Source organism: Microtus pennsylvanicus, chromosome 11 (assembly GCF_037038515.1).
Source record: "Microtus pennsylvanicus isolate mMicPen1 chromosome 11, mMicPen1.hap1, whole genome shotgun sequence".
In the NCBI taxonomy this organism is placed as follows: Eukaryota; Metazoa; Chordata; class Mammalia; order Rodentia; family Cricetidae; genus Microtus; species Microtus pennsylvanicus.
Window position 1 is genome coordinate 61,906,109 of NC_134589.1, and position 25,550 is coordinate 61,931,658.

The 25,550-nt window shown below is 49.1% G+C and overlaps 1 protein-coding gene across 9 annotated transcripts; it reads left to right on the forward strand.

Moving 5' to 3' along the window:
- The first annotated feature begins 687 nt into the window (after window positions 1-687).
- Znf496 (zinc finger protein 496) lies at window positions 688-25,550 on the forward strand. 9 transcript variants are annotated; one of them, XM_075992373.1, is made up of 10 exons: window positions 714-758; window positions 2,988-3,093; window positions 3,194-3,279; window positions 3,433-3,859; window positions 4,151-4,328; window positions 8,921-8,997; window positions 14,961-15,093; window positions 15,620-15,724; window positions 16,483-16,593; window positions 23,257-25,550. In XM_075992373.1, the coding sequence occupies exons 4-10, from the start codon at window positions 3,470-3,472 to the stop codon at window positions 24,003-24,005; spliced, it is 1,743 nt and encodes a 580-aa protein (XP_075848488.1). In that variant the 5' UTR covers window positions 714-758; window positions 2,988-3,093; window positions 3,194-3,279; window positions 3,433-3,469; the 3' UTR covers window positions 24,006-25,550. The 9 variants fall into 9 exon arrangements, with proteins under 9 accessions (XP_075848490.1, XP_075848488.1, XP_075848486.1 ...); XM_075992372.1 differs by lacking the exon at window positions 714-758 and adding an exon at window positions 984-1,096; XM_075992369.1 differs by lacking the exon at window positions 714-758 and adding an exon at window positions 1,029-1,159.

Here is a 25,550-nt window from a genome sequence, read left to right on the forward strand (position 1 = left end):
CAACAAGCTCCCTGACTCCCACTCCCAGGATTGGCAGCCTTCTCTCTCCGTACTCCAAGACCATCCTAGTGCTCAGAGGGACACAGGATGCTACAGCCTTCCTTAAACAGAGAACAGCACATGATTTCCACACCCTGAAGGCGCTGGCCGATGCTTCGGCGTGCTCAGTGGATCGTCGGGTCTGTATTTCGCCATTCTTGCTGTCCTGGGTGGCTCTGGAACTGCCGGCTTTGAAATGGAATTTTGGCTGGAAGGGGTTGGGCCACACCGGCACAGACTGGATGCGGGTGGTCACAGAAAGATCCCCCTACACCTCATCTCTCCTCCTCCCAATTCTGGCATTCCGCCAGACTCGCCAGACCGGCCCTTCCCTGCGCCCACACAAGAGGAGCGGGGAAGAGCGAGCAAGGCCAACATCCCCGGCTAGTGGCCGCGCGAACTGGCCCCTAGCGCCGGTGTCCCGCCGGGACGCGCACATCCCGAACGGGCTGCCAAGGCCCACAAAGCCCGGGCCCCGCGCCCCAGCCGGGCGAGCACAGAGCGGAGCGGGGCGGGCCGCGCGGGCCGGGGGTGTCGGATGTCACCCGCCGCGTACACCTCGGCCGGGAGGTGGGGAAGCGAACCATTGAGATGAGGAGACCTCCTCGGTCCTAGAGCGGTGCAGGAAGTGTCCCAGGGGAGGGAGCCGGAGGGCTCCGGCCTTTCCTTTCCGCGGCGGCCCGGCCTGCGCGGCCCGCCAACCGGGACGCTGCTCAGCGGTGAGTATACCGTGGACCGGTCTCCCATGTCCTGCTGCCTGAACCCGGATCCTGCACCCCACTTCCCGCGCTCTGATCTCCAGCCCTGCGCCTGGGTCCCGCTCCCTCTTCTCCACTTCCCGCGCCCTGGCCCAGATCCCTGTTCCCAGAGCTGCGTCCTCATCGTTGCCCTCGGGGGATGAAGCAATACGATTGTCTTTCAGGCGTCTCCCTTCGCTCCCAAGCCCAGCTAAAGCTTTCTAAATGATCCCGAGACAGGGTTGGCCTGCCCAGGGACGGAGTCTGGCCCCTGCAGAGGAGCCGCCTCGGCCAAGACACCAGGGAGACCGGGCTGGAAGGTGAGAACCTGCAGCCCTGCAGTCCCAGGCTTCGAGACGAAGAGCCAGCAAACCTGGAAGAGTGTAAGCGACAGAAACCCCATAGTTCTCCTGGCCTAAGACACCCTCCTCATTCCTTTCCTCCAATTCTGCTCCTTCAGTAGCAGCTTTGGGCAAGCCCCGCCCCTGGGGGAGCCCTCCCCTCACTAACGGTAGTTCATTCATAAAGCTTCCGCTCCCGAGGCTCCTGCGCGCCAGGTGCCAGGGTGACAAAGAGGCACACGCCAGTCTGGCCTAGGGGCTCCCAGAGAGAGCAGTTCCCTGCAGAGCTGGGTGCCGAGGGTGGGACGCTGGAAACTCCACCATGGGCTTAGACCTGAGCGGTTCAGGGCCCAGCAGGTGGGAGACAGTGGGCGGAGGAAGCTGGGAAGAGCGCGGGCGGGGCCGAGATTGGGATCTTAATACCGGAGTAAAATGTGAGAGTAGTCGCGGTTCACAGCCTGTTGCTTTCAGAGTTTCGCTCCGGGTGTCTGTTTGTCTTTGCTTCGGAAATCAAAGGAGTACAGAGAAATTGGGGTTCCAGGTGTTGTTCGGTTGCTTGGTGGCTTTTCTGGTCTCTCTTGTCTTCCTGCAAAGTGGCGCTGCCTCGCTAGGAATCTCTTCCAGGTGAGAGTGTGAAGGGTCGGTGGCCCTGCCTGGAGTTCCCAGAGGCCTGAGAGCAGAACCCTGTGTGTCTCCGTTTTTTGCCTTTTCTCCCAGTGTTCGGAAGTCAAGTGGAGTGGCCTGTGTGTGTTTGCTGGGTTTTGTACGTGGTAGCTAGGGAGGTCTAGAGAACCCCTGCCCTACCGCGGGTGTGTGGCAGTCTGTGGCACCGAGTTTCTTCAAGAGTGGAAAGTCACGCCGGGCGGTGGTGGTGCATGTCTTGAATCCCAGCACTCGGAAGGCTGAGGCAGGTGGATCTCTGGGAGTGAGTTCAAGACCAGCCTGGTCTACAGAGCGAGTTCCAGGATAGGCTCCAAAAGCTAATCACAGAAACCCTGTCTCGAAAAACCAAAAAGAAAACGAATAGAAAAAAAAAGAGTCATGAAAGACCTTCCCACATGACCAAGAAGGTCTGTGAAGTTGGTGTGTACCACTGCCTCGAGCATGACTTGGAGAGAACAAGGGATCAGAACTCATGAGATTTAAGTTGTTGTTGTTTTTTTTTTTTTTAACCACATTTTATATACTAAAATGTAATTATATAATTTTCCCCTTCCTTTTTCTCCAACCCCCCTTCCCAAATCTTGGCCTCTTTCTCTAGTTGTTACATTGTTTTACACACAATTATTCACCCCCCCCCCATGTCTAACTACAGGTAACTTTAAATGTGTATCCCTTTGTAGACATCTGTGTATAGGTATATACACTTGAGTGCAGTGCCCATGGAGGTCAGAAGAAGGTTGGTGGAGACCCTGGAGTTGGAATTACAGGGCTTTGTGAACAGCTTGGGGGAGGGGGAGTGTACCCTGAACTGCTAAGCTGTCTGTCCCTCCAGCCCCCAGAACCAGATGGACTTCAGATGTACAATAAAGACCATAGTTCCTATGTTGCACTCAGTGGGGTGTAAGACTTGTCCTAAAACACTGAGATTTGGGGAAGAGGAGCAACTTTGCTGTACCAACTAACCTAGGACCTTGCACCTCTTGCACCCTTATGCCTAGCGATGGTGTTTTAAAATACAGTGGGTTTTTTGTTGTTGTTTTTGTTTTTTGAGTTCCTTCTCTGCCTGCAAGTTTTTGCCCCTGCCGACACACAGAGGGCAGGCTCTGTTGGGCTCTTATCCAGCCATTCTGTCCATTCTGTCCTTGGCAAAGTGGCATTGCCCCAGGATGGTCTTGGATGGCTCATTCGTTGCATTTTTTTTTTCCAGTTCAATTTGTGAAGATCTCAAGAACAAAGACAGTGACTTTGGTGCCAAAGCTTCAAGATTGTGGCTTGCTGGGGCTACATCCTCCAAGAAGACCTGTCCCCCAAAGGTATCACAAGCCTGGGTTACACATATCTGCATGTGGCCTTGTTTTCCTGGGATGCTGGAAACGTCAGTGTCCTGTTGAAATGCCACCACTTCTCTCCCAGATTTCCTGCCTTCACTGCCACCTCTTAGGGGAACCTACATGGAGTGATGCTCATGGGAAGAGCCATCTTTCTTTCTGCCCCCATGTGTAAGAACCAGCCACACCAACACTTCATGTATTTCCCAGGGATTCCTCAAAGGGCTGGTGTCCTGTGGGCTTTGTCTACCCCCCACCCCCAGAAACAACCACAGGAGACCAGAGCACAGAGCATTGAAGCCAGCAATTTCTGTTTGGAAATAGGGCCGTCTTCTGCCGCTGACCCCCATCAAATCCCATCATGCCCACAGCCCTGTGCCCACGAGTCTTGGCTCCAAAGGAAAGTGAGGAGCCCAGGAAAATGCGGAGTCCTCCTGGAGAGAACCCCAGCCCTCAGGGTGAGCCTCCCAGCCCAGAGTCCTCTCGCCGCCTCTTCCGCCGGTTCCGCTACCAGGAGGCAGCAGGCCCACGGGAGGCCCTGGAGCGCCTCTGGGAACTGTGCCGGGGCTGGCTGCGGCTCGAAAGGCACACGAAGGAGCAGATCCTGGAGCTACTGGTGCTGGAGCAGTTCCTGGCCATCCTGCCATGGGAGATCCAGAGTTGGGTGCGTGCCCAGGAGCCGGAGAGTGGAGAGCAGGCTGTGGCTGCAGTAGAGGCTCTGGAACGGGAGCCAGGGAGACCCTGGCAGTGGGTGAGCACCGGGCATCTGGGAGAAGGGAGCCTGCTAAACTTGTGAGACCCCTAACTCCAAGATGAGAAATTCTGCCTAGACCCAGTGTTTGGCTACCTAAGAAAGCAAACCTTCCTAAGATAGCAAATGTTACGCTTTATGAAGTCTAAGTTGAGCTGATTGTTACTGTTGAGTCCATGGGAGGCAGAACCAGAAGGGAGAGGGCCTACCCAGACCTGTGCAGAGCCTACAGGCAGGGCTCTGTCATACTTCTCTCTGCCTGGCCCTCACTTGCTCTCTCTGGGGTTGCAGCTCAAGCACTGTGAAGACCCGGTCGTGATTGACGATGGTGATGTGCCTGGGCCTCAGGACCTTGAGCAAGAGCAAGTGTCAGCGGAGTCCCAGAACAACCCTGACGCCCAATCTGTGGCCCTTGCACAGGGCCTAGGGCTCCTCAGCAGACCACCAGGCCAGCCCACTGAGGACCCAGGTATGGAGCCTGTAATGAGTTGGGGAGCTGGGTTAGTTGTACGCCATCCGTGTGCTCTGGTGTTGACTAAGGTGACCGACGACAGCTTTTTAACATTCTCTTGTCTCCTCTAAACTGTGAACTGTAGTTGTGGTCTGGGTCCTTCCGCAGAGCAACTGACCCAGAGTCTCTTCCTGGTATTGAATCCTCCCAGAGGGAACCTTGAGCAGATGGTATGAGGTTATATGGTTATTTCTTTACGGGTGTTCTCAGTGGAGACATAGTCACTAGGACCGGGACCTGTGGCCTGATCTGAGCAAGGCTCTACTTTCCATCCTCTCAAAACCACATTGTCTTGCCTGGGTTACCCTGCAGCTGTAAGAAAATCTAAGCTCCCCTGGGAGAGAACAGTGACCTCTCCTTCAGATGGCCCCAGTGCTTTCTGGCAGGGTTTGAGTATCCAAAGCACCCAGCAACTGCAGAGACAGGGCAGAGTCATGCACAAAGCCAGAGCCACCATTCCTCTGAGCTAGAGTAGGACACCGATTGGTTCCTTGAGGAACCAATCCTAGGGACAAGGCCTAGGGACCAGTGTTCCTCTTAAAGATAACATTGACATGGTGGCGTGGTGGTACACAGTTTTAATCCCAGCACTCAGGATGAATCTCTGTGAGTTGGAGATCAACATGGTCTATATAGCAAGGTCCAGTCCAGCTAGAGATACAGCACTTGGGAGGCAGGGGCAGGCAGATCTCAGTGAGTTTGGGGCCAGCCTGGTCTACGAAGCGCGGTCCAGGACATCCAAGATGTATACAGAGAAACCCTGTTTCCAAAAACCAAAAAAAGAAAAAAGGAAGGAAGGAAGGAATACAAGATAGCATGGTAGGTTTTCTTTTGTTTTCTGCGATGGGTCTGGTTTTGTTGTTGTGTTGCTCAATCTGTGGAAAACTCAATCCTCCCACCGTAACCTCTGGAATACTAGCTCTGTTCAGTAGTTTTGTAACTTAGACATATGCTGTGTACTTTAATTTCTCATCTTTTATAATGCCTCCTACAGTGTAAATGCTAAAGGGCCAGAAAAAAGTATGCGCACAGCATTCTTTTTGTCTGATTTGTTGGTCTAGTCGGCCTTGTGATCCTGGAAGGTTTTGGCACCTTGAGGTTTCAGACATGTTTGGGTGGCCAGGTTACTCTAATTATAAAGGGAAAAGTGCATTCTTGTGATTTTCAAAATTGTTTCTGACAGTGAATTTTTGAGTGAGCTGGAGGTCCTGCTCTGTCTGTGGAGGGCATCTGCCTGTGTGTGTAAGTCCCCAGTTCAGTCTCCAGGACCTCACCCAAACTAAAAACAAAGACTGTTTTCTCGTTTTTCTTTTTCCTTCTCCTTTCCTTCCTTGTCCCATCCGTTTCTCTTTCTTTTTCCACTTCCCCTTCCTTGGGTTAGCCTCAAATTCATGAGTCTCCTGCCTCAGCCTCCCGAGTGCTGCAGTTACAGGCCTGCTTTTTCATACTTGGTGGTAATAGTCTATTTAAAAAATAGTTGTGTATGTGAATTTTATATGTGTGTGTATACATATAAAATTATATAAATATATGTATGTTCACACACACACACGTATATACAATTTTCCTGCCTGAAAAATGTTTCCTGACTTCTGCACAAATCAGAACTCTGCAGTCCCTGGCTAGAAGTGAAGGCAATGTTGACTTGGTGGGGCTGCCATCAACGTTCTACACACTGGATCGCTCCGCTAACAGCAGTTTATTCTCATAGCTAGCTGTGAGGCTGCAGGTCTGAAGTGAAGGACTGGTCAGCCTTGGGTTCTCTGGGTTTCCTTACGTTAGCAGGTAGACAACCACTCTTGCTGTATCTTCTATCTGTACAACTGTCTTCTAACTACCCCTCTTTAGTGACCGCAGTTATGTTGAATTTGGGTCCATCCATGCTCATGACCTCATTTTAACTTAATTGGTTCTTTGGAGAGCCTTCCTCCAAATACAGTCACATTCGGAGGTATCTAGGGTTAGAATTTGAGCATGTAAATTTCCAAGGAACATAGTTTAAACATACCAGGAATCGGAAGAAGCCATTTCCCCAAATCACCAGTACTGTTTTCCTGCAGCCTGGGATGTACGTGAGCAGTCTTAGGAGAGGAATGCCTAGGGAGAGGCCTGCTGTGAAGAATCTTCTAGATTCTTCTGAGATAACATAGCATTCACTCAGGCTTTGGGTTGCTTACGTGAGCTATACTCAGGACAGGACTTCCTGGTGTACAGCGTTTGGGAAAACATTAAACACTAGGAATTGCTAGAGATACAGCTTCTCATTGTGAGGCTCTTCCCCCAAGGCTAGGCTTTGTTTGGGTAGAGTAAGAGCGATCAGTCCTCTGTGATAGGTGGCGGGCATTAGGGAGCAGAATTAAAACGTTTCCTCCAGAAACCATAAAGAACTTTAAAACTTTCTTGGGAAATCTGTGATATGGCATGAAATAGTTAGAAATAATACACTATATAGCCTCTATTGAGACGCGGTCTCAGCCTGGAACTCCCTGTAACTCAGGTTGGCCTCAGTTTAGATGTCTGTACCCAGCTTACCAAATGCTGGGGTTGTAGCACCACCACACCCTAAGTTTTAAATTCCATGTCTGAGCAAGGTTGAGCTGTGCTTGTCATCCTGTGCCTGATTCATTTTCTTAGGAGATGCACAGATGGGAGGATTTCACCCTTCATGACTGACTAGTATCCCAAGTGCCTATTTTTGTTTGCGTATTCTCTGTCTCCCCCTCTCTCTGACTCTTGTTTTGTTGAGTCAGGTCTCCCTGAGTATCATGAAACTTGCTGTGTGGCCTCAAACTCACTGAAATCCACCTCCTCTACCTCCCAAGTGCTGGGGGAAAATGAATGTTATGAGACAGTTTGCAGCCTGGTGTGGTGGCACACACCTTTAATATACATACATGTATACACACATGTGCATATAATATAGATACATACATTTATATGCATATCAAGTGTTAGGTTAGATTATGGCATTTCAGTAATATGTTCCTGTTGATTGGTTTCTTCCCCATCCTTCTGTCCATCCCTCCTTTATTCTACCTTATAGCCCCCTCCTACTTGGATGTCATGTGTCCCTTATCCTCCTTACCCTTCCTTAGCTCTTCTTTTCTTCTCTTGTAGGCCATGTTTTCTTTATCAGTTCACTATCAATAGATAATTTGATCCCATAACAGCTACTATGACAAATTTCCCAGGTAGCGTCAGGTTGACTTGCCCCTTGGAGGTTCCATTTCTTTTCTTTTGGGTTTATATTTTCTTTTGGGTTAGGTCTTTGTTTGTTTGTTTGTTGCTCTGTAGCTTTTGGAGCCTCTCCTGGAACTTAAAAAGGCATGCACCACTACCATCCAGCCGGTCATAGTTTCTGTGAGAAGTTTTTGGTGTTGTTTGCTTTTGTTTTTTCAAGATAGGATTTCTCTGTGTGCCCCTGGCTGCCCTGAAGCTCACTTTGTAGACCAGGTTGGCCTCTAACTTCGAGATCTGTCTACCTCTGCCTTCCAAGTGCTGGGATTAAAGGTGTACACTGCTACCATCTGGCTGTTTTTGTTTTCTTTTCCTTTTTTTTTTTTTTAAACATTAACTGTCTAGATGTATTTGTGGATTTTTAAAATTTATTCTATCATATAATACATCCCGACTACAGTTTTCCCCTTCCTCCCCTCTACGCCTCCCTTCAGAAAAGAGCAGGCTTTCCAGTTACATCAACCTAACACAGCATAGCAAGCTGTCATAAGACCAGGCACATCCCCTCATGTCAAGGGTGATGAGGCAATCCCATAGGAGAGCAGGCAGAGAGTCACGGCCCTGCTCATTCCCGTTCTCAGTAATGGTACCGTGGCCACACTAACCTGGACAACAGTTTTCTGTGGAGCTTTGCAGGTGTCCAGCTTACAGATGTATACTGTCCCACATCGTCCTCACCTTCAGTGGACCCTGCTGCCACAATGTTGGCCTTCATTTGGGATTTTGTAAATATTCATACATATCAGTGCAAACATGCTATGGCATGCATGTAATGTCAGAGGGCAGCTTGAAAGAGTTGGTTCTTTCCTTCTACAGTGCAGGTGCCTGGGATTGAACTCAAGTCATTGTGTTAGCAGCAAGCCGTCTTACTCATTAGGCCATCTTACTGACCCTGTGTTTAGTTTTTAAGTTTTATAATAGTTGAAGCTAGCTGATTCTCCTGCCTCCATCTTTCAAATGCTGGGGTTATGTGTGTAATTATTGTATCTGGCTCTTTTGGGGTGTATTTTAGATGCTGAAACAAGTCCCTGGATCTACAGAGGTTGGATATCTAGTTGATCAGGCCACCCTAAAGCCAGGCATTCCCTGGGACAGTCCCATTGTCTCTGAAAAGACTACCAGAACCCTTGTGGTTTGCAAAGGGCTCGTTTTACAAGTTAAGGCAGAGTGGGGTTTATGCAGAGCAAAGGAATGGCCCCTGTTGGTCCCTCTGCTTTTCTTTCCTTGCACATCTGCAGCACAGAGCCACCCCTGGAAGTCTGAGAGGTTATGGGGCCTGGCTCCCTTTGGGACATCTTCTCCATCTCTTCCAGTTCCGCAAGATGGTTTCCTTGTTCAGGAGCAGAGTGTCAGGGACGCCCAGCCGGTGACCACCTGCCAGCTGCCCCCGGTGAGTAATTTCTAAAACAAGCTCATCTTTGAGCTGCCCCACAGGACAGTTCTTCCAGGACTCTGGCCTGCTTACTGTCTGCCACCGGATGTTCAGCCTTAGCCCCAAGACCAAGGTGAGCAGGGCTGAGCTTAAAGATGCCCATTGTTTCTGCTCTTCCTGCAGCTCAAAGGGCTGCTCGCCGGGACACTCCAGGAAACTGCAGGTGTACACAGAGAGCCCCTGTAGTAGCTGTCTCTCCTTTAAAATCCCCCAGAGAAGAGGATTTAGTTACTTCACAAAGATGAGGTGATCTTCAAAATGGCAGCTAGGTTTCAAGATCGTAAAGCAGTTGGAGCACTATCACGTGACCACATGGGGTCACATGGGGCTCCCTGGTGTGTCTTGTCTGCTGTGTCCCTGGGCCACGTTTGCTTGTTTCAGTGTTCTGAGGAGTGCGGTGGTGTTCTGAGAGGGTGCAGCCGGGCTCTGGTCTCGCAGGAGGAGCACATTTCTTTCCAGCCCTGTTTCCTCATCTGCTGAGGTCCTCTTCGCTTTTCCCTTCTCGTTGCCCTTTCTGCTGCCTTCCCCCAGAAAATGTAGGTTCCATCAGGGACTGCACCTGTAGAAGACTGTGAAGAACTAGAGATTGGCACATGCAGAGTTGACAGCCCGACTCCAAAATGCTTAGAGCTGTTAGGTTTGGGGTGGGTGTTGAAATATTTGCATACATAAAATGAGAACTTGGGTGGTGCTGTGATGTTGCACACCTTTAGTCCCAGCACTGGGGTGCAATCTCTGAGTTCAAGTCAGCCTGGTCTACAGGATAGCTAGAGCCATTAACACAGAGAAACCCTGTGGAGAGGGGGCGACACACACAGACAAACAAGCTAGAACTTGGAATAAGATTCAAGTTATGCATGTAACTTTTTTCATATGCATTATATACATAAACTGCAGGTCATTTAAAGCTTTCTTTAAAAAGAGGTTTAATTGAATGTTTTTGTCTGGGCCTCTTGCCATGCTCCCCACCGTTATTCATAATGTTTTGAGGCTAGTGGTACAGGGTATGGATTATAGCACACCCCACCTTCTACCCTGAACTCTCCAGCCTAGGGACTGGGCTCCCCATCCCCCAGAGGCTCTTCCCCATATAATCCAGACATTTTGGTTCCCCTTCCCTTTAGAACCTTTGGCCTCCTGGCTGCTGCACCTGGTTCCCCTCTCTTTGTTTTCCTTCTCCACACCACATGGCACTGCACAGCCTGGTCATGTCCAGTCTGGACTCTCCCAGACGTCCCTGCCTCTGCCTATGCTCTCCCACTTATCTACAATAAACTCTCTCCTCCACCATACCGAGAGCTGTCGTGTCCTTTCCTTTTTATTTCTTCTTTTTATTCACTTGGTGAGTTCCAGGCCAGTGTGAGGCCCTTGTCCACCGTTAACAATGACAATAAAAACTATAAAGGTAGATGGAGTGACAACAGGTGAGATTATCTTTGGTCTCTTTACGTCCATACTTAAGCAAATGAGCGCAGTGGTACAGATAGGCCTCAGAGACTTGCTTGTCCCTTCTGTCTCAGGACACAGTGAAAGCTGGCTCAGCAATTAAGACCTGAATTTGATTCCCTGCACCCACATGGCAATTCACAGCCATCTGTTAACTGCACATCCATGGTATGCAACACCCTCTTCTGGCCTTCTTAGGCCCGGGTGGGTGCTCAAGTAGTGCACAGACAGACAAAGTGCCCATATATATATATATATATATATATATATATATATATATATATATATATATATATATATAGCAAACTGAAATTTTTTCTTAAATGTTTCAAGGGAACAAGAAAGTGTCGCTGTTGATGGAAACTGAAGATGGAGGCTGTGATGCATTCACAGGACCTGAGGCTAAGGCATTCCATAATGAGATTCGGGAGTAGGAAACCGGTGGTTCACGCTGAGCCCTCACTGGGTGTAGATGGCAAGGACAGGACAGGAACTGTCAGCTGTCAACGGGAAGAAGACTAGTCCATGCAGGGTCTTTTTCTTTTCTTTTTTTTTTTTGAGACTGATTCAGGCTAGCCTTGGACTTGTGGCTGTCTTCCGGCCTCAGGCTCCCAAAGCTAGTAGGATTATAGATCTGAAGGTGTGATGTCACCCTGTCTGGCTCTTAACTCTGCTGTTTTCTGGCTGTTTGTTTCCAAAAGAATGCTGTGACCTTGATAGAGTTTGAGCAGGAGAAAGCAACGTGGACAGATTGTTGTCTTCTCCTTTGCTGGCTTAGCTTGAAACTGAGTTAAAAATGATCCAGGCTCTTCTCTGTTCTCTGACCTGTGTTTCAAATACCTCAGCTTTTTTTTTCCTACTGTTTCCTCTTTATAATTTACTTGGGTTTGTTTTGCACGCATGACTGTATAACACGTGAGTGCTAGGAATCAAAAGCAATAAGGATTCTTAACTGCTGAGCCACCTCTCCAGCCCTGCCCTTCCCCCTAGACTTTCAGAGCAGCATCCCAGGTGACCGCTCTTTTCCTGTGCTTTAGGTGACCTTCTGTTCAGGGCTCCTCCTCTTTGGGGAGGGGCTCTTTCCTAGGAAGTTGTGTTCTAAAGAGCAGGGTGGTTGGTAGATGAGATCTGTGACGTCCTTTAGCCTAGTTTGCCACAAGTGGTAGGAGGGAGGAAGGTGGGAGAGAAAATCCACTCACCACGAGGCCTGCTCTGTATTTTTAGATGTGGCTTGTTTTGGAAAGGCTTATGTGGGTATGGGTAGTTCAGTTTTTTTTTAAATATTTATTTATTTGTTACGTATACAATATTCTGTCTGTGTGTATGTCTGCAGGCCAGAAGAGGGCACCAGACCTCATTACAGATGGTTGTGAGCCACCATGTGGTTGCCGGGAATTGAACTCAGGACCTTTGGAAGAACAGGCAGTACTCTTAACCACTGAGCCATCTCTCCAGCCCCCAGTTTTGTTGTTTTTTTTTGTTTTTTTTTTTTTTTTTGAGCAAGAATATGTGGCTGGATTTGGTCTACCAGTTTACATGGTTGGGAGAGAGAAACTGTTCATCATTTAGAAATTGGTAACAGAGGACTGCAACATAGATCTGTTAAGCCAACCTATATGTTTTTTCCTCTGAACAATGAAAATATTTAGTAATTAACAAAAAATCCACTAACAGACTAAGGCCGAGTAAGTTCTTGAGACCCAGAGAGCTGATGAGTTTCTTGTCTAGTATTTCCCACATGGGGCTTTGTTGCCCACACAGCAAGATACTCAGCCAGGTCGCCTCCTTACTCTGCTAATGTGTCCCCTCAACATACTCAGCCAGTGCACCCCCTTACTCTGCTAATGTGTCCCCTCAACATACTCAGCCAGTGCACCCCCTTACTCTGCTAATGTGTACCCCTCAATACTCAGCCAGTGCACCCCCTTACTCTGCTAATGTGTCCCCTCAACATACTCAGCCAGTGCACCCCCTTACTCTGCTAATGTGTACCCCTCAACATACTCAGCCAGTGCACCCCCTTACTCTGTTAATGTGTCCCCTCAACATACTCAGCCAGTGCACCCCCTTACTCTGCTAATGTGTACACCTCAAGGCAATTTGGTTGTCTAGCCACTGGGAGTTTTTGTTTGTTTGTTTTCTAAGACAGGTTTCTCTATGTAGGCCTAGCTGTCCTAAAACTTGCCCTGTAACCAGGCTGGCCTTGAATCCACAGAGATCCCCCTGCCACTGCTTCCTGAGTGCTGGGATTAAAGGCATGCTGCGCTGCCACTAGCCAGTTGCCACTGGCTTTTAAATCACACTGTAGTGAAGTGGCCACCCTGGTGGCATCAAGCTGAAGGGAAGGCTCTGACCCATGTTGACATGAGAAGTAGCAAATTATCATTGCAAAAGGGCTCCTCCATAGGAGCTCAGCACCATCTTTCTGTTCTCGAGTCCCCACAGAAATGAATTGCTTGGTTTCCTCTGAGTCAGGTTTGGATATATGCAGGTGCGTTGTCCCCTGTGATCCATCCTGTGTTGTCTCCCCAAGCATCTCAGATTTGTCTTGTTTTATATGATTTGGTGATTAAGTTGTAGGTCACACTGCAGCATTCAGCTTATCTGGACTTCCATCTTAGACAGTCCATTGAGGCTTTTCTTAAAGTTTTTGTTCTCAGTTCAGTGCCTGCCTGTTTGATAATATTGTGGTGAGTGTTTTGGGGGTAGCGAGAGTGTAGTATGAGCACCTGGCGTGGATTGGCTAGAGCAGAAGATGTGAGGTGGATCCAGTGTCTTTTGGTGTTGACTGGTGGTCAGGAGGAGGGGAGTTACTGTGAGAGCTTTGCTGGTGGTGGCAGATCTAGCATTTGTTGGAGATGGTGAGATTCTGACTGAGCAATCAACTTTCTGTGTCTGGGCCAAAGGGACGAGAATAACAACTGTCCATAGAAACCATGACAAGCCAGCATAGTGGTACACATCATTAATCCAAGTGCTTGGGAGGCTGAGGCAGGTGAAGTGGCTGTACGCACTGAGACTCTGTTTCAAACAACAACAAAGAAGCTGGAGAGATGCTTCAGTGGTTAGTACTGGCTGCTCTTCCAGAGGACCTGGGTTCAATTCCCTGCAGCTCACCACTGTCTGTTAACACCAGTCCCAGGGATTTGATGCCCTCTATAAGCACTGCAGGCATATGGTGCACAGACATACATGCAAGTAGTTCACCCATACAACAAAATATTTTTAAATTTTTTAATTAAACCTTTAGCTATTTTTAGTGGCTTAGAATAACAATCTAAAACACAGGGGCACTAACTGGCTTTATACAGTATAATTTAAAAAAAAACCCTCAAGAATAAAATTAGCATAGTAACTATAGAGTGGGCATGATGAGGAGCTGGAGAGATGGCTCAGAGGTTAAGAACACTTTTTGCTCTTGCAGAGGACCTGCATCCAGTTCCCAGCATATACGTGGTGACTCACAACTGTCTGTAACTAGCTGGGAGATCGATGGCTTCTTGACCTCTGAGGGCACCAGGCACTCGCTTGGTACAGATGTACATAGGCAGACAAAACAGTCATACACAAAAATTAAATTAAGAGAGAATTGTTAAAAGAAAAAAGAATCAACAGCTCAAGACTCCCCCAGACCTTGGGCAAAAGTGTCATCCTCAGGCCAGCACACATTTCCCTGGTCAGAAAGAATCTCAGAGCCAGTGCCAGTATCCCGGTGACCTCTGCAGGTGGGCTGCTGGCATCCTCTCTGGGAGTGGATCTGTTTCCTGTAAATGAAACCACCAACCTGGACTTGACTAGGTAGAAGGTCACTCTCCTTGCTACAATACAAAAGATGGCTTTGGTTTTCCCTTAACAGCTTTAATGAGTTCTTGGCATCACCAAAGACTTCCTTTTCGGTGCTAAAGATTGTCAAGCCCCAGAGGAGGGTGAATCTGAAATTGTAGAGAACTGAAGGTCAGGCTTTGGGCCAACCAGTGTTCCCCTGAGTTTAGCTGAGTCTTAATCCACTTGTCCTTTCTACACCCCAGAGGGCTGGAGGCGGTAGGCAGGTGAAGACGCAATAGTACCGGGTAGAGCCCAGAAAGCTGCTTTGCCCCTTCACCATGTGAGGACCCTGGGTCTTTTTGTTGTTTTGGTTTTTCAAGACAGGGTTTCTTTGTGCATCTAGCAGTCCTGGAATTCACTCTGTAGATCAGGCTGGCCTTGAACTCAGAGAGCTCTCCTGAGTGGTGGGATTAAAGACCTGGGCCCCCACTGCCCACCAGGAGCCTCAGTCTTTAAACCACTTTTAAAAAATCAGGCTCTTACCAGAGACCCATCTGCTGCACCCCCGTCTTAATTTCTAGCCTCTGAAGTCATCAGGCATAAGTGCCTCGTGTTACACGCCACCTGACTGTGGCATCTGGTTATCACAGCTGAGAGACACAAAGGCCCTGCTCCTCCCCAGCTGACACAGCCCTGCTCTGCACTTTCAGAACCGAGTTTCTCCATTTAAGGATATGATCTTATGCTTCTCAGAAGAGGACTGGTCCCTTCTGGACCCAGCGCAGACTGGTTTCTACGGAGAATTCATCATTGGGGAAGACTACGGGATCTCCATGCCTCCAAGTAAGACCTAGCTTCTCAGGCAGCCAAGTATATGGAAGGTGGGTGGGGGGCCTCACTCTGACTGAGGGACACCACCATGAGGTTTAGATACTGTGGCTGAATCTGATCTGTTTACCCTCTTAACCTTGACAGGAAGCTACCTGTACAGCATCCACGGGTAATTTGTGGGTGACCTGGCTATCCTAACACATGTAGTTAGGCTCTTAGGCTCTGTCCCAAATACGACATTATTTCAGTGTTTCCATCGCTTCCAGTCGTTCTTGCCCCAGGGGCCCTTTTCTGTGTACCCAGTGGGCCTCAGAGGGATGATCCTGGCCTGCTCTTGTTACATGCTGCCTTTTACCCTTCCCCAGTTTCCCAGCCTTGCTCCTCTGTACCACCAGCTGTGCTTGATACAGCTCAGTGGCTGTCTCTCCACAGTTTCTTCTTGGGCCAGACAAGAGTTCCCTCACTGGGCCTGCCCTGGTCACCTGCAATAATAGCAGGTCACTGTTGACACTTTTGTGTCCTACCTCTTTGTGAACAGACGACCCTGCAGCTCAGCCAGACCTCTCACCTGAAGAGAACGGGCCACGGGTCATAGAGATGCCAGCCCTCCAGGGTAAAGATGCGCCCCAGGTGTCCTGCCTAGGTGAGTGGCAGTCCAGAAGTGGGCAGGCAGGAAGGGAGAGAACTGTTGCAGCTGGGGCACCCTAGTTTCCCCCCACAGCGCCCCACTGTCTTGGCATTCCATGCTCTGCTTTGCCTCTAGCTTTTTGTAGAGAGTGGGAAGTCTGGATTTTGCTGTCCATTGAGACTGTTCCTCAGCTAGAGACTAGTAGAGAAGGGAAATGTCTCCTGCTGTCCATAGTAGTAGCCTATGTTTGTAGCAAGGTTCTCTCCAGAAAAGTGGGCAGATGCTGGTGCTGAGGACTGAGCACAAAGCACAACTCCTTTAGACACTGTGCCCCACCCACACCCCCAGATTCTGGGAGAATCCCATGGGGAGAGATGGGTAAGATTGATCTGCACCACATACATGCCTGTGTGCCCAGGATGCACGCATGTGGGTGGGGGATGCAGCTGTGCTATGCACAGAAGTAGCACTGAACAGAACCTAAAGGACTGTGCAGGGCCTGTCAGCAAAGGTGTTGCTTCTCTGTTGCCACAGAGGTAAATGAACAGAACTGGAACCTGTGTTAATTTGTCCAGCTTCAGACCTAGGTTCGTGGTGTTTGCTCATTTGCCTCCTGTGGAATGACCCCTTCACACCAGACCCCAGGAGGGAACCCGGCACCCACAGATCATAGCCTACCTCTTCCTTAGCTGTTTCTGCATGGTGACACCTATATATATGTGTGTGTCATATATATATATATGATAAATCGCTTTCTCCATTTCTTTGGGAAGACCTTCCCAGTCTCCAGCCATTCCAAGAAGAAGGAAGGAAATGGGAGGAACTGCAGGTGCCAGAGCTCCAGTCCTGCCAGCAGGTGGCGCTCACTCAGAGTCCTTGTCCAGGTAAGGAGCCTGGGTGTGATGTGTGACCTTGTGGTGCTTGTGGTGCTGGTGTTAAGGAGAAGGGGGGAGATGGTGTGTGTGTGTGTGTTGATTAGGACATTAGGAATGAGACTGGCCAAGGTTCTTGCTGACTGCTGCTGGGGGTTGCCAGCCTCTTGTTTTCGTTTTGCTGTTTTCCCATCTCACAGTGGCTTGTTGGCTGTTCCTGGGTAGATGTGGGGGCGGGGGCTAATGTGACACTTGTCTGTATGTACCTGATGATGGGTACGCCAGAATCCCGAGATGGTCTTATTATAGAGCAGAGTCTAGAATGCAGAAGCTGCATTGCTGCCCTCCCAGTATGAGTCTCGGTCGTGGTAAAAGTGACCCTCCAGAGGCCGACTGCAGTGTCCTGACTTAACATCCTCTAAACAGCACACGCAGGCTCTACTGAACACATCTTTGGACCCAGTGTCCCAGTGGCAGGATGGTGTGCCCACCTCATGCAGTACAGGGCACTCACCATCGTGCTCAGCTCCCCTTGCTCACGTGTAGACAGTGGATTTTAGAGCATGGTCCCTCAGCCTGAAAGGAGGAGGCCTCTCTACCAATGCTTTTGTCTTTTCCTTTCCTGCATGTGTGGTCAGCTCTTAACATTGTTTTCTGGCCTTTAATCCCAGCACTCAGGAAGCAGAGGCAGATGGATCTCTTGTCTCTTGAGTTCAAGTCCAGCCTGGTCTACAGAGCGAGTTCCAGGACAACCAGGACTACATAATGAGATCCTATGTCAAAAAAAAAAAAAAAAACCTTAAACCAAACAAGCAAAAATGTTGAGTCTTGTTAAAATGTCCAAAGTCTCTTTTAAGCTACAAAGCTCATCAGCATGGTATTACATACTTTTAATCCCTCAGAGCTACACAGAGAAACTTACTTGAAACCCCCCCCCCAAAATGTAGACAGTCTCTCTAAAATCACAGTGTCTTGAGCCTGGCAGTGGTGGCGTACACCTTTAATCCCAGTACTCAGGAGACAGAGGTAGCAGATCTCTGTGAGTTCGATACCAGCCTGGACTACAAGAGCTAGTTCCAGGACAGCTAGACACAGAGAAACCCTATCCCGAAAAAAAACAAAAATTTTTTTACAAAGTCTCTTAACTATAGCCTCTTATAAAATGAAAAATAAGTTCCATACTTTCTTAGTGCAAGACAGAAAAACCAGGGCACATTCAAATCAAACCCCGAAGTCAGTGTTAGACGTCTGGGACTTACTCTCTTCTGGACCTAGGCAGCTCCGCTGTCCAGCTCTGCTGCCCATAGCCCACATACAGTTTGTCTCCTGGGCTCCACTGTATTCCCTTTCTTAATATGCAGACAACTGATTTAAGGTGACAGCCCCCAACACAGCTACGGCACACCAGCGCACAGATATCACATACATAGACCAGACTCACTACTAGGTGGAAACTGAAGCCAGAGTCGTGGGGAGCAAAAATTTGTACAAATATGGTGTAAGCAAAAGATATATTCATCCGTAGGGAGAGTAGCATAGGCACTCAGGAAGGTATTGGCCCTCTTTGTTGTGGAGGAATTGAGCTAGGAAAAAGAGAGTCTGTGGAGGCTGCAGCACCTGATTATGAAACAAACGAAAAGCTATTAGCTTAGGAATAATTTTATTCTGGGTTTTTACCGACACACACCACAGAGGACCGTGTATATACACGACTACTTCTATACCGTTTACAGACTTTACATATCATAGAAATACTATACATACCGACACATTATACATGTAGTATGAATACCACTTACATCTCTGTTTTTGCCCTCCCTTGTGGAACTGGACAGTCTGGAAGTCTGCATATACTTCCCATAGCCTTAGCTTGTCATTTTTCCTTCAAGGAATTTTTCATAATGTGTGGGTATACATGCCAGCACAACTAACCCATCCTGTGACCTTAGTGTGGGAGGGGCCAGGTATGTTTCAAGTTATTTTAGCTTTTGAATTTCAGCACTATTAGAAGGTTAGTTTCTTTCGGTTTGTGTTTGCTTTTCTTTTAAGACATTTTGACTGTATAGCCAGACTAGCCTGGAACTTGCAACTTACTGCTGAAGCCTCCCAAGTGTGGACTTAATCAACAGACCTCTATTGCATAGACTTCTCTTTTCCTCTTATATTTGTTTTAGATCTGCCAGTATAGTCTCATTTAACCTCTTAAAAGTTAGAACTACAATCACATTCTGACATCTGGAGAATTAGGATTTCAATGTGGGACTTTGGGGAGATGTAGTTAGGCCCACAACACTCCCCTGGTGTTCTCAAGTTCATGTCCTTACATGCAGAATATATTTACCTATGTCTGGCACAATGGTAGAGGCTGAGGAGAGAAGGTCACTTTAGCCCAGGAATTGAAGCTCAGCTTTGATGGCACAGTGGGACCTCACAAATCTATTACATCACCAGCTTCTGTCCGAATGCTCATGTAACTCAGATGTGATGAGACTTTAGGTCTCGTCCTAACCCGTTCCTTTCCAAATATGAAGCAGGTAAGCTGTGTGTTAGGACAAGGGTGAGACAGATGCTTCCAAAAGCACAAAAGAAAGATAAGCCCCAAACGCTCCTGTAAAGCCTAGTTAGGTAAGTTCTGCTAGTTTCTGAGCTGAAGGAGACCTTTGGTTGGTGCTGGCTCAAGGCCAAGGCTGGCTGACGCTGAGCAGAACTGGCCCCAGTCCCCAGGCTGTGCTCTTGTGTCCTTGTGTGCTGCTGCTGCCGCTGCTGGCCTCTAAGGAGCCTTAGGGTCATTCCTCCCCTTTCTCCTGGGATAGCACGTGTCTAACAGCTCAGCTGTTAGGTAGAGAGCTGGAACTACAGCCTTCTTTGTTTATCCTTTCTCTTCCGTTTAGTGCAAAATCTTCAAAGAACCTTATTGGTCTCATATAAGATACAGTTCAAGGGGCACAGACACCAGGCAGGGAGCTCCTCCTACACAGCTCTCTCCCAAGTAGCTGCATCTCTGTTCTCGCTGCCAAGGTGATTGGCAAGGTTCCAGGAGGCCCAGGCACACACTGCCCACTGTTTATTAAGCCACAGTTTGGTGTTCTCCCCAGAAACCATCCTTTGGAAGTGTTAATCCTGCCTTGGTTTAGGTATGGTTGAGGATGCTCTCAAAGGCTTCTTCTAGAGGCTTTGTCCTCAGAGTGGCAATGTGGGAGGCGGCAGAGCCTGGTAGAGGGTCCTCAGGTAAATGAACGAGCCACCTTTAAAACAAGAAAAGGAGGACCCCGCCTGCGCACATGGCAGCTCACAGCTGTCCTTATTCCAGTTCCAGAGGCTGCAGTGACCTCTCCAGGCAGCAGGCACACAGATGGAACACACATGTATAGGCGTCAGGGCTGGAGAGATGAGACAGCTCAGCTGTTCCGTTCTCAACGCTTACACGGAGGCTCACAACTGTGTGTAACTCCAGTTCCAAGTGATCTACTGCTCTCATCCGGCCTCCGTGGGCACTACGCACACATGGTACACAGATTAACACGAAGGCAACTATCTGTAAACATAAGATAATCTTTTAAAAATTTATTATTAAAAGAAAAAGAGCCAGGGCCTTCCTTAGTGGTGCTCACCTTTAATCCCAACACTAGGGAGGTGGATCTTTGTGAGTTCAAGGCTAGCCAGGGCTACACACAGAAACCTTGTGTACTTGGGGAGGAGCATGGATTGCTCTGTGGGAGAAGGGCCCTCAGCCTTCAGCCCTGCAGTGCTAGGTAGCTTGCTCTTAAGTGACGTGACTTTCACATGCCTGGGGTGGGGAATGAGGTTGACTATGCAGGTGTGGAGACCAAAGGTCAACTTGAGATGTCACACATATTCCTCAGAACTCATCCATATTGTTTGGGGGAGGGGATGTTATTTGTTTGGTTTGGTTTTCTCGGTTGTTTGTTTATTGAAATAGTTTCTCTGTGTAGTCCTGACTGCCCTGGAACTTCCTCGGTAGACCAGACTGGCCTTGTACTCAGATCCTCCTGTCTCTGCCTCCATAGAGCAGGACTTCATTTGGTTTTTAAGATAGGGTCAAAAAGGTACAAAGTCTCCAGCCAGGCCAGGCAGTGGTGGTGCAAACCTTTAATCCCAGCACCCAGAAGGCAGAGGCAGGAGGATCTCTGAGTTTGAGGCCAGCCTAGTTAATAGAGCAAGTTCCAGGACAGTCTTGAAGATCAAAACAAAACCCTGGAACCTAGGGTTTATCAATTAGCCAGCAAGCCCCAGGGGCCCTGCCTGTCTCCATCTCCCCACCGCTGTGATTGCTAACACATCCCATGAAATCTAGATTTTATTTCTATGGGTCTTCGTGTTTCTGTGGTAAACACTTTCCCTAGCCATGGTATGCTCTCTGGCTCTGACATCTGGCCATTGCTATCATCTATCAGTGATATGGCCAGGGGAAGCTCTCACCAGAGCCTCTCCAAAACAAAACTAAACAAAGCTTCACTTTGTAAGCAGCTGCTGCAGGCGTCTGATTGTTGCCGTGATGAAAGCCAGACTAAAGCAGCTGCCTGAGGACTTTCCCCACCTTCACATTCCAGAGCTTTACTTCAGTCCAGATTTTAATGAAGGCAGGAAGAAGAAGAAAATAGTGTCTCCAGCAATCTGCTTAGAAATACCCTTGCTGTCACTTAGCTTCTGCTTGTCATAGAACACCTAGCACGCAGTTTAGCCAAGTTTTTCTGCCACCTTGCAAGAATCACCTTTCCCTTACACTTCACTGCCTTGTTCTGGCTTCCGTCTGAGACACATCCAGAAGTCCACTAAATACCCGTTTCTACCAGCCACCTCTTCACATCTGTCGATAGCATGCACCTTACACACTCCCAGCCTGCGGGCTGGGCTCCAAAGCTGCTTCCACAGTTCTTCGTGGTTCTTACAGCTGTTCCCATGCTTCCTGCTACCAAAAGCTGTGAGACTGGGATCTTCGTATCTTACCATAAGTGGAGCCTTTCCCCCTTTGGTGTGTGGATGTGCTCATGGAGGCCAGAAGAGGGCATCGGCTCCTGGAAATGAGCTACAGACTGTTGTGAGCAGCCATGGGGGTGCTAGGAATTGAACCTAAGTCCTCTGGAAGAGCAGCCAGTATTTAACCACTGAGCCACCTCTCTGGCCTCACACGGACCAAACTCTAACCACATAAAAGTTTCAGTTACAGAGGCCTTAGTTCAGGATCAAGGTCTCATTAGGCTTCCTCCCCTCCCCACAACTACCTCTTCCCTGTGACCTCCATGATCTCTCTGTATCAGGTTTCCTGTTACAGAAATACCAGTTGTGTTGGGGCCTACATATATAGTGGTCTTATTCCAGCTTACCTCTGTCTCCCTATTTTAAGTTAGCTCTGGGGTGAAGTCTCATTGTCCTTTCCTGTGTGTGCTGTGTCGCATTGTCTCCTGTCATCCTCTCCTGCTGGTCCCTTCCCCCTTGCAAGTAGCTTCTTTTCTGCTGAAGGTGTTGAGTATTGAAGGTGAAGCCTTGTGTGTGCTAGGCAAGTTCTTATAATAAGTTAGCCAGGCTAGCCTTGAACTCACTCTAAAGATTCTCAAACATTCATCCTCTGCCTCAGCCTCCTCTGTAGCTGGCATTACAGGTGTCACACTAGACTGAAAAGATTTATTTTTCACTTTTTATCTGTGTGTGTGTATACGCATGCACGTGGGTACTGATGGAGACCAGAAGAGGGGCCTCAGAGTCCCTGGAGCTGCTTGACCTTAAGTCGGGTCCTCTGGAATAATAGCAAGCACTCCTGACTACTAAGCCATCTCCCCAGCTCTTTATAAAGCTCTGGGTTCTACATATACGTCAACTTGCCTTTTGAAAAACTGTCTCCAAATACAGTGGCATTCTACCATCCTGGAGGTCACTTTGAGTTGGGGCACAAGGCGTTCATGGTGTAGACTTCCCACTGTCATAATGTCATCTCCTACTGAATAAAGGAGAGACTTTGTAGGCCGCTGTAGCACTGTGTCTTCTACTGAAAGCTAGTGGCGATTAATAGAAGAAAGGTGTCACTAGCAAGGGCTCAGTAGCACCTTCTACCTGGCCACTCAGAGGTCGAGAAAGTGAAGAGCAGAGCTGCTGTGGTCATTTCAGTCCCATAGATATGGCTGCATGGGCTTAGAAAAGCCACCTGGCCTGAATGAGGCTTCTCAGCTGGAAAACCCGGAGGACAGCTGAGCTTTGAATCTCTTCTAGCTCTGTCAAGCAGAGTTAAGTTGGGTAACAATGAGGATCAAGTCCGTCTCCCACTCTTCTCCCTGTGGCTGTGAGTTCACAGCATAAGCAGAGGGGGCTGTGCACACCATAACTCTGACACAGCCCCTGAACCTCCAGGGTCCTTGGCGGGGTGCCTAGTTAAGTACTGTAAATGGTGTGTCAAAGGTTTGCACAGGTAAGTGCCAGCTCTTAGAATTTTAAGGTCCAGTGGCTCCGGAAGAAATGCTTGGAAAGGAAAGGATTATGGGAAAACAGCAGGAAAGTCAGAAAGAGATACAGTTACTACACCAGCAACTATGCAGGGCAGCGAGACCCTCAGGAATTGATAAGGAACACTACAACCCCAGGGTGTCTGGATCCCCTGTTAAGCCTGTCTGCACAGGAAGTAGTCTAGACAGTTCCACTGACCATACTGGTATTCTGTAACAGGAGGTGATCCACCACCCCTAAGGAATAGCCTGGACCAGGAGGTAACCATTGAGATCGTGCTGTCCAGTTCTGGGGATGAGGACTCCCAACACAGCCCATACTGCACAGAGGAGCTGAGGAGCCCTGCAGAAAAGCCCCATAGTCTCTCGACCCACTGCAACAGCACAGAAGCTGGAGGCGAGGGGCAAACCTCACAAAAGTCTTATGTGTGTCCGAACTGTGGGAAGATCTTCCGCTGGAGGGTCAACTTTATCCGCCACCTGCGCAGCCGCAGGGAGCAGAAGCCACACAAATGCTCAGTGTGTGGAGAGTTATTCAGTGACAGCAAGGACCTGGATGGACACCTGGAGACCCATGAGGCCCAGAAGCCCTACAGGTGCACTGTCTGCGGAAAGAGCTTCCGCCTCAACTCACACCTGCTCTCCCACCGACGGATCCACTTGCATCCAGACAAACAGCCACCAGTGAAGAAGAGCGAGGAGGATGCCTTGGAAACGGAGGGCACAGGTACCCAAGCCCTGCTGGAGAAGAGCAAGGCTAAGCTGGGCTTCCAGTGTGGGAACTGCGGGAAGGGCTTCCAGAGACACGACTATCTGGTGAGACACCGTAGCCACTGTCACCTGAAGAGTGAGACTCGTCCCCTCCAATGTCGGTACTGTGTCAAAACTTTCCGGCAGAATTACAATCTCCTCCGCCATGAGCGCCTGCACATGAAGCGCCGCTCCAAGCAGGCTCTGAACTCATACTGAGCGGGACATGGCCCTACAAACTAGTCCCTGCCTAGCACAAAGCCCGAACCACCTGCCCTTTGCTCTCAGGTAGTGCCCGACTTCTGGTGCCATGCCTCTTCCTCCCCAGATAAAAAGTAGCCACCTGAGCACTCCTTCTACTGTGCCAAAACCCAGGGAGGTGAGGCAACTCTGCATCTTAGAGACCTTTAGTCACATGCTCCAGCCCTCAGAGGGACTGAGCTGCCCCATCCCATGCCTTCTAGGGGTGAGGTATGTGCAGTGGGGAGCTGGCCTAAAGCCCTGACCCTGGTCCTGTCCTCAGAAGTCAGTTTGAGGTCATTGTGTCTAGGAGAGTGTCCCACAGATGGCCAGGAGGGCCTTTGGGGTCTGGGGATTGTCATGAGACCTGATTTGGCCAGGCCACTGACCATACGGGAATCAGGAGCTCACATTTTAAATGTTTGCACCTGTCCCAACATGTCTTCATTGTGCCCCAAAGATCCTTCATAAATCTGTGATGGAAACTGCCTGTCACCACCCTGAGTCCTGCATTCTGTCAGCCCATCAAGGCTCTGTTGGGCGAGCCAAACCCTGGGACAGAAGCTTCTGTGAAGCCGTGTCCTTCAAGGGTACCCAGTCCAAGGCAGCCTCTTTAGTTCCCTGCACTGTTGTGACTGTACTAAACCTGAGCTCTTCTAACACCAGCAGGGGGCGTTGTCCCAGCTGTGAGGCTGCATAGGCCCAGAGCTGGTGTCAGCAGGGTTGGTTCTCTGAGGCTAGAAGAGGGGATGAATCATCCTGGGGCTGTCGTCACTAACCCTTGTCTGTAGCCCTGGGCTGCATACTGCACAGAGAAGCTGAGGAGCCCTGCACAAACGTCTTTGCCTTTGTCTCCACTGTGTCGGTCTCCAAACTTAACCTTTTGTACAGGATCCCAGTCTGTTACAGCTGAACCCCACCTACATCTGGAGTGGCCGTTTCCAAATAAAGTCACATCTTGAGGTGCTAGGAATAAGGACTTCAACCCTGGAGTTTGAGTGGACATAGCCAAACCCCAGATGATCTCATGGTGCTGTTATCCTGCCTCAGATGAACCGATGTGGACTTGGGGTAGCTTGCTTGCCATCCCTTTGAATGCCGGGCTCAGTCCGTTGTCTGCTCTCAGAGCTGCTGTCATCTGCAAGGAAGAATCCTCATCCATGGCCTTTAAGTTCAGAGCCTGGGATTCTGGGGGTAGTTGTTGATAGGAAACCTCAAGCAATTGAAAATGTGGTCTTACTGTCCTGGCCCACTGGTGTTGACCTCAGTGTGGCTATGACTGGACCCAAGAGCTGCAGCCAGGCTGGTTCTGTAGGCTGTACCAGCTCTCAGCTGTCAGGAAGCCTGAGAAAATGAATTCACGGCCTCTGGTGCTCTATGTCCTGATTTTCACATCAAGAAGCCTCTATTCAGATGCAATCAGAGAATTCTGAGACTTTCTTTTTCTGCTCAGTGCATTGCCCAGAAATAGTAAATGCAATAAAATCACCACACCTTGAACAAGAAATAAACTGTCCTAGTTTC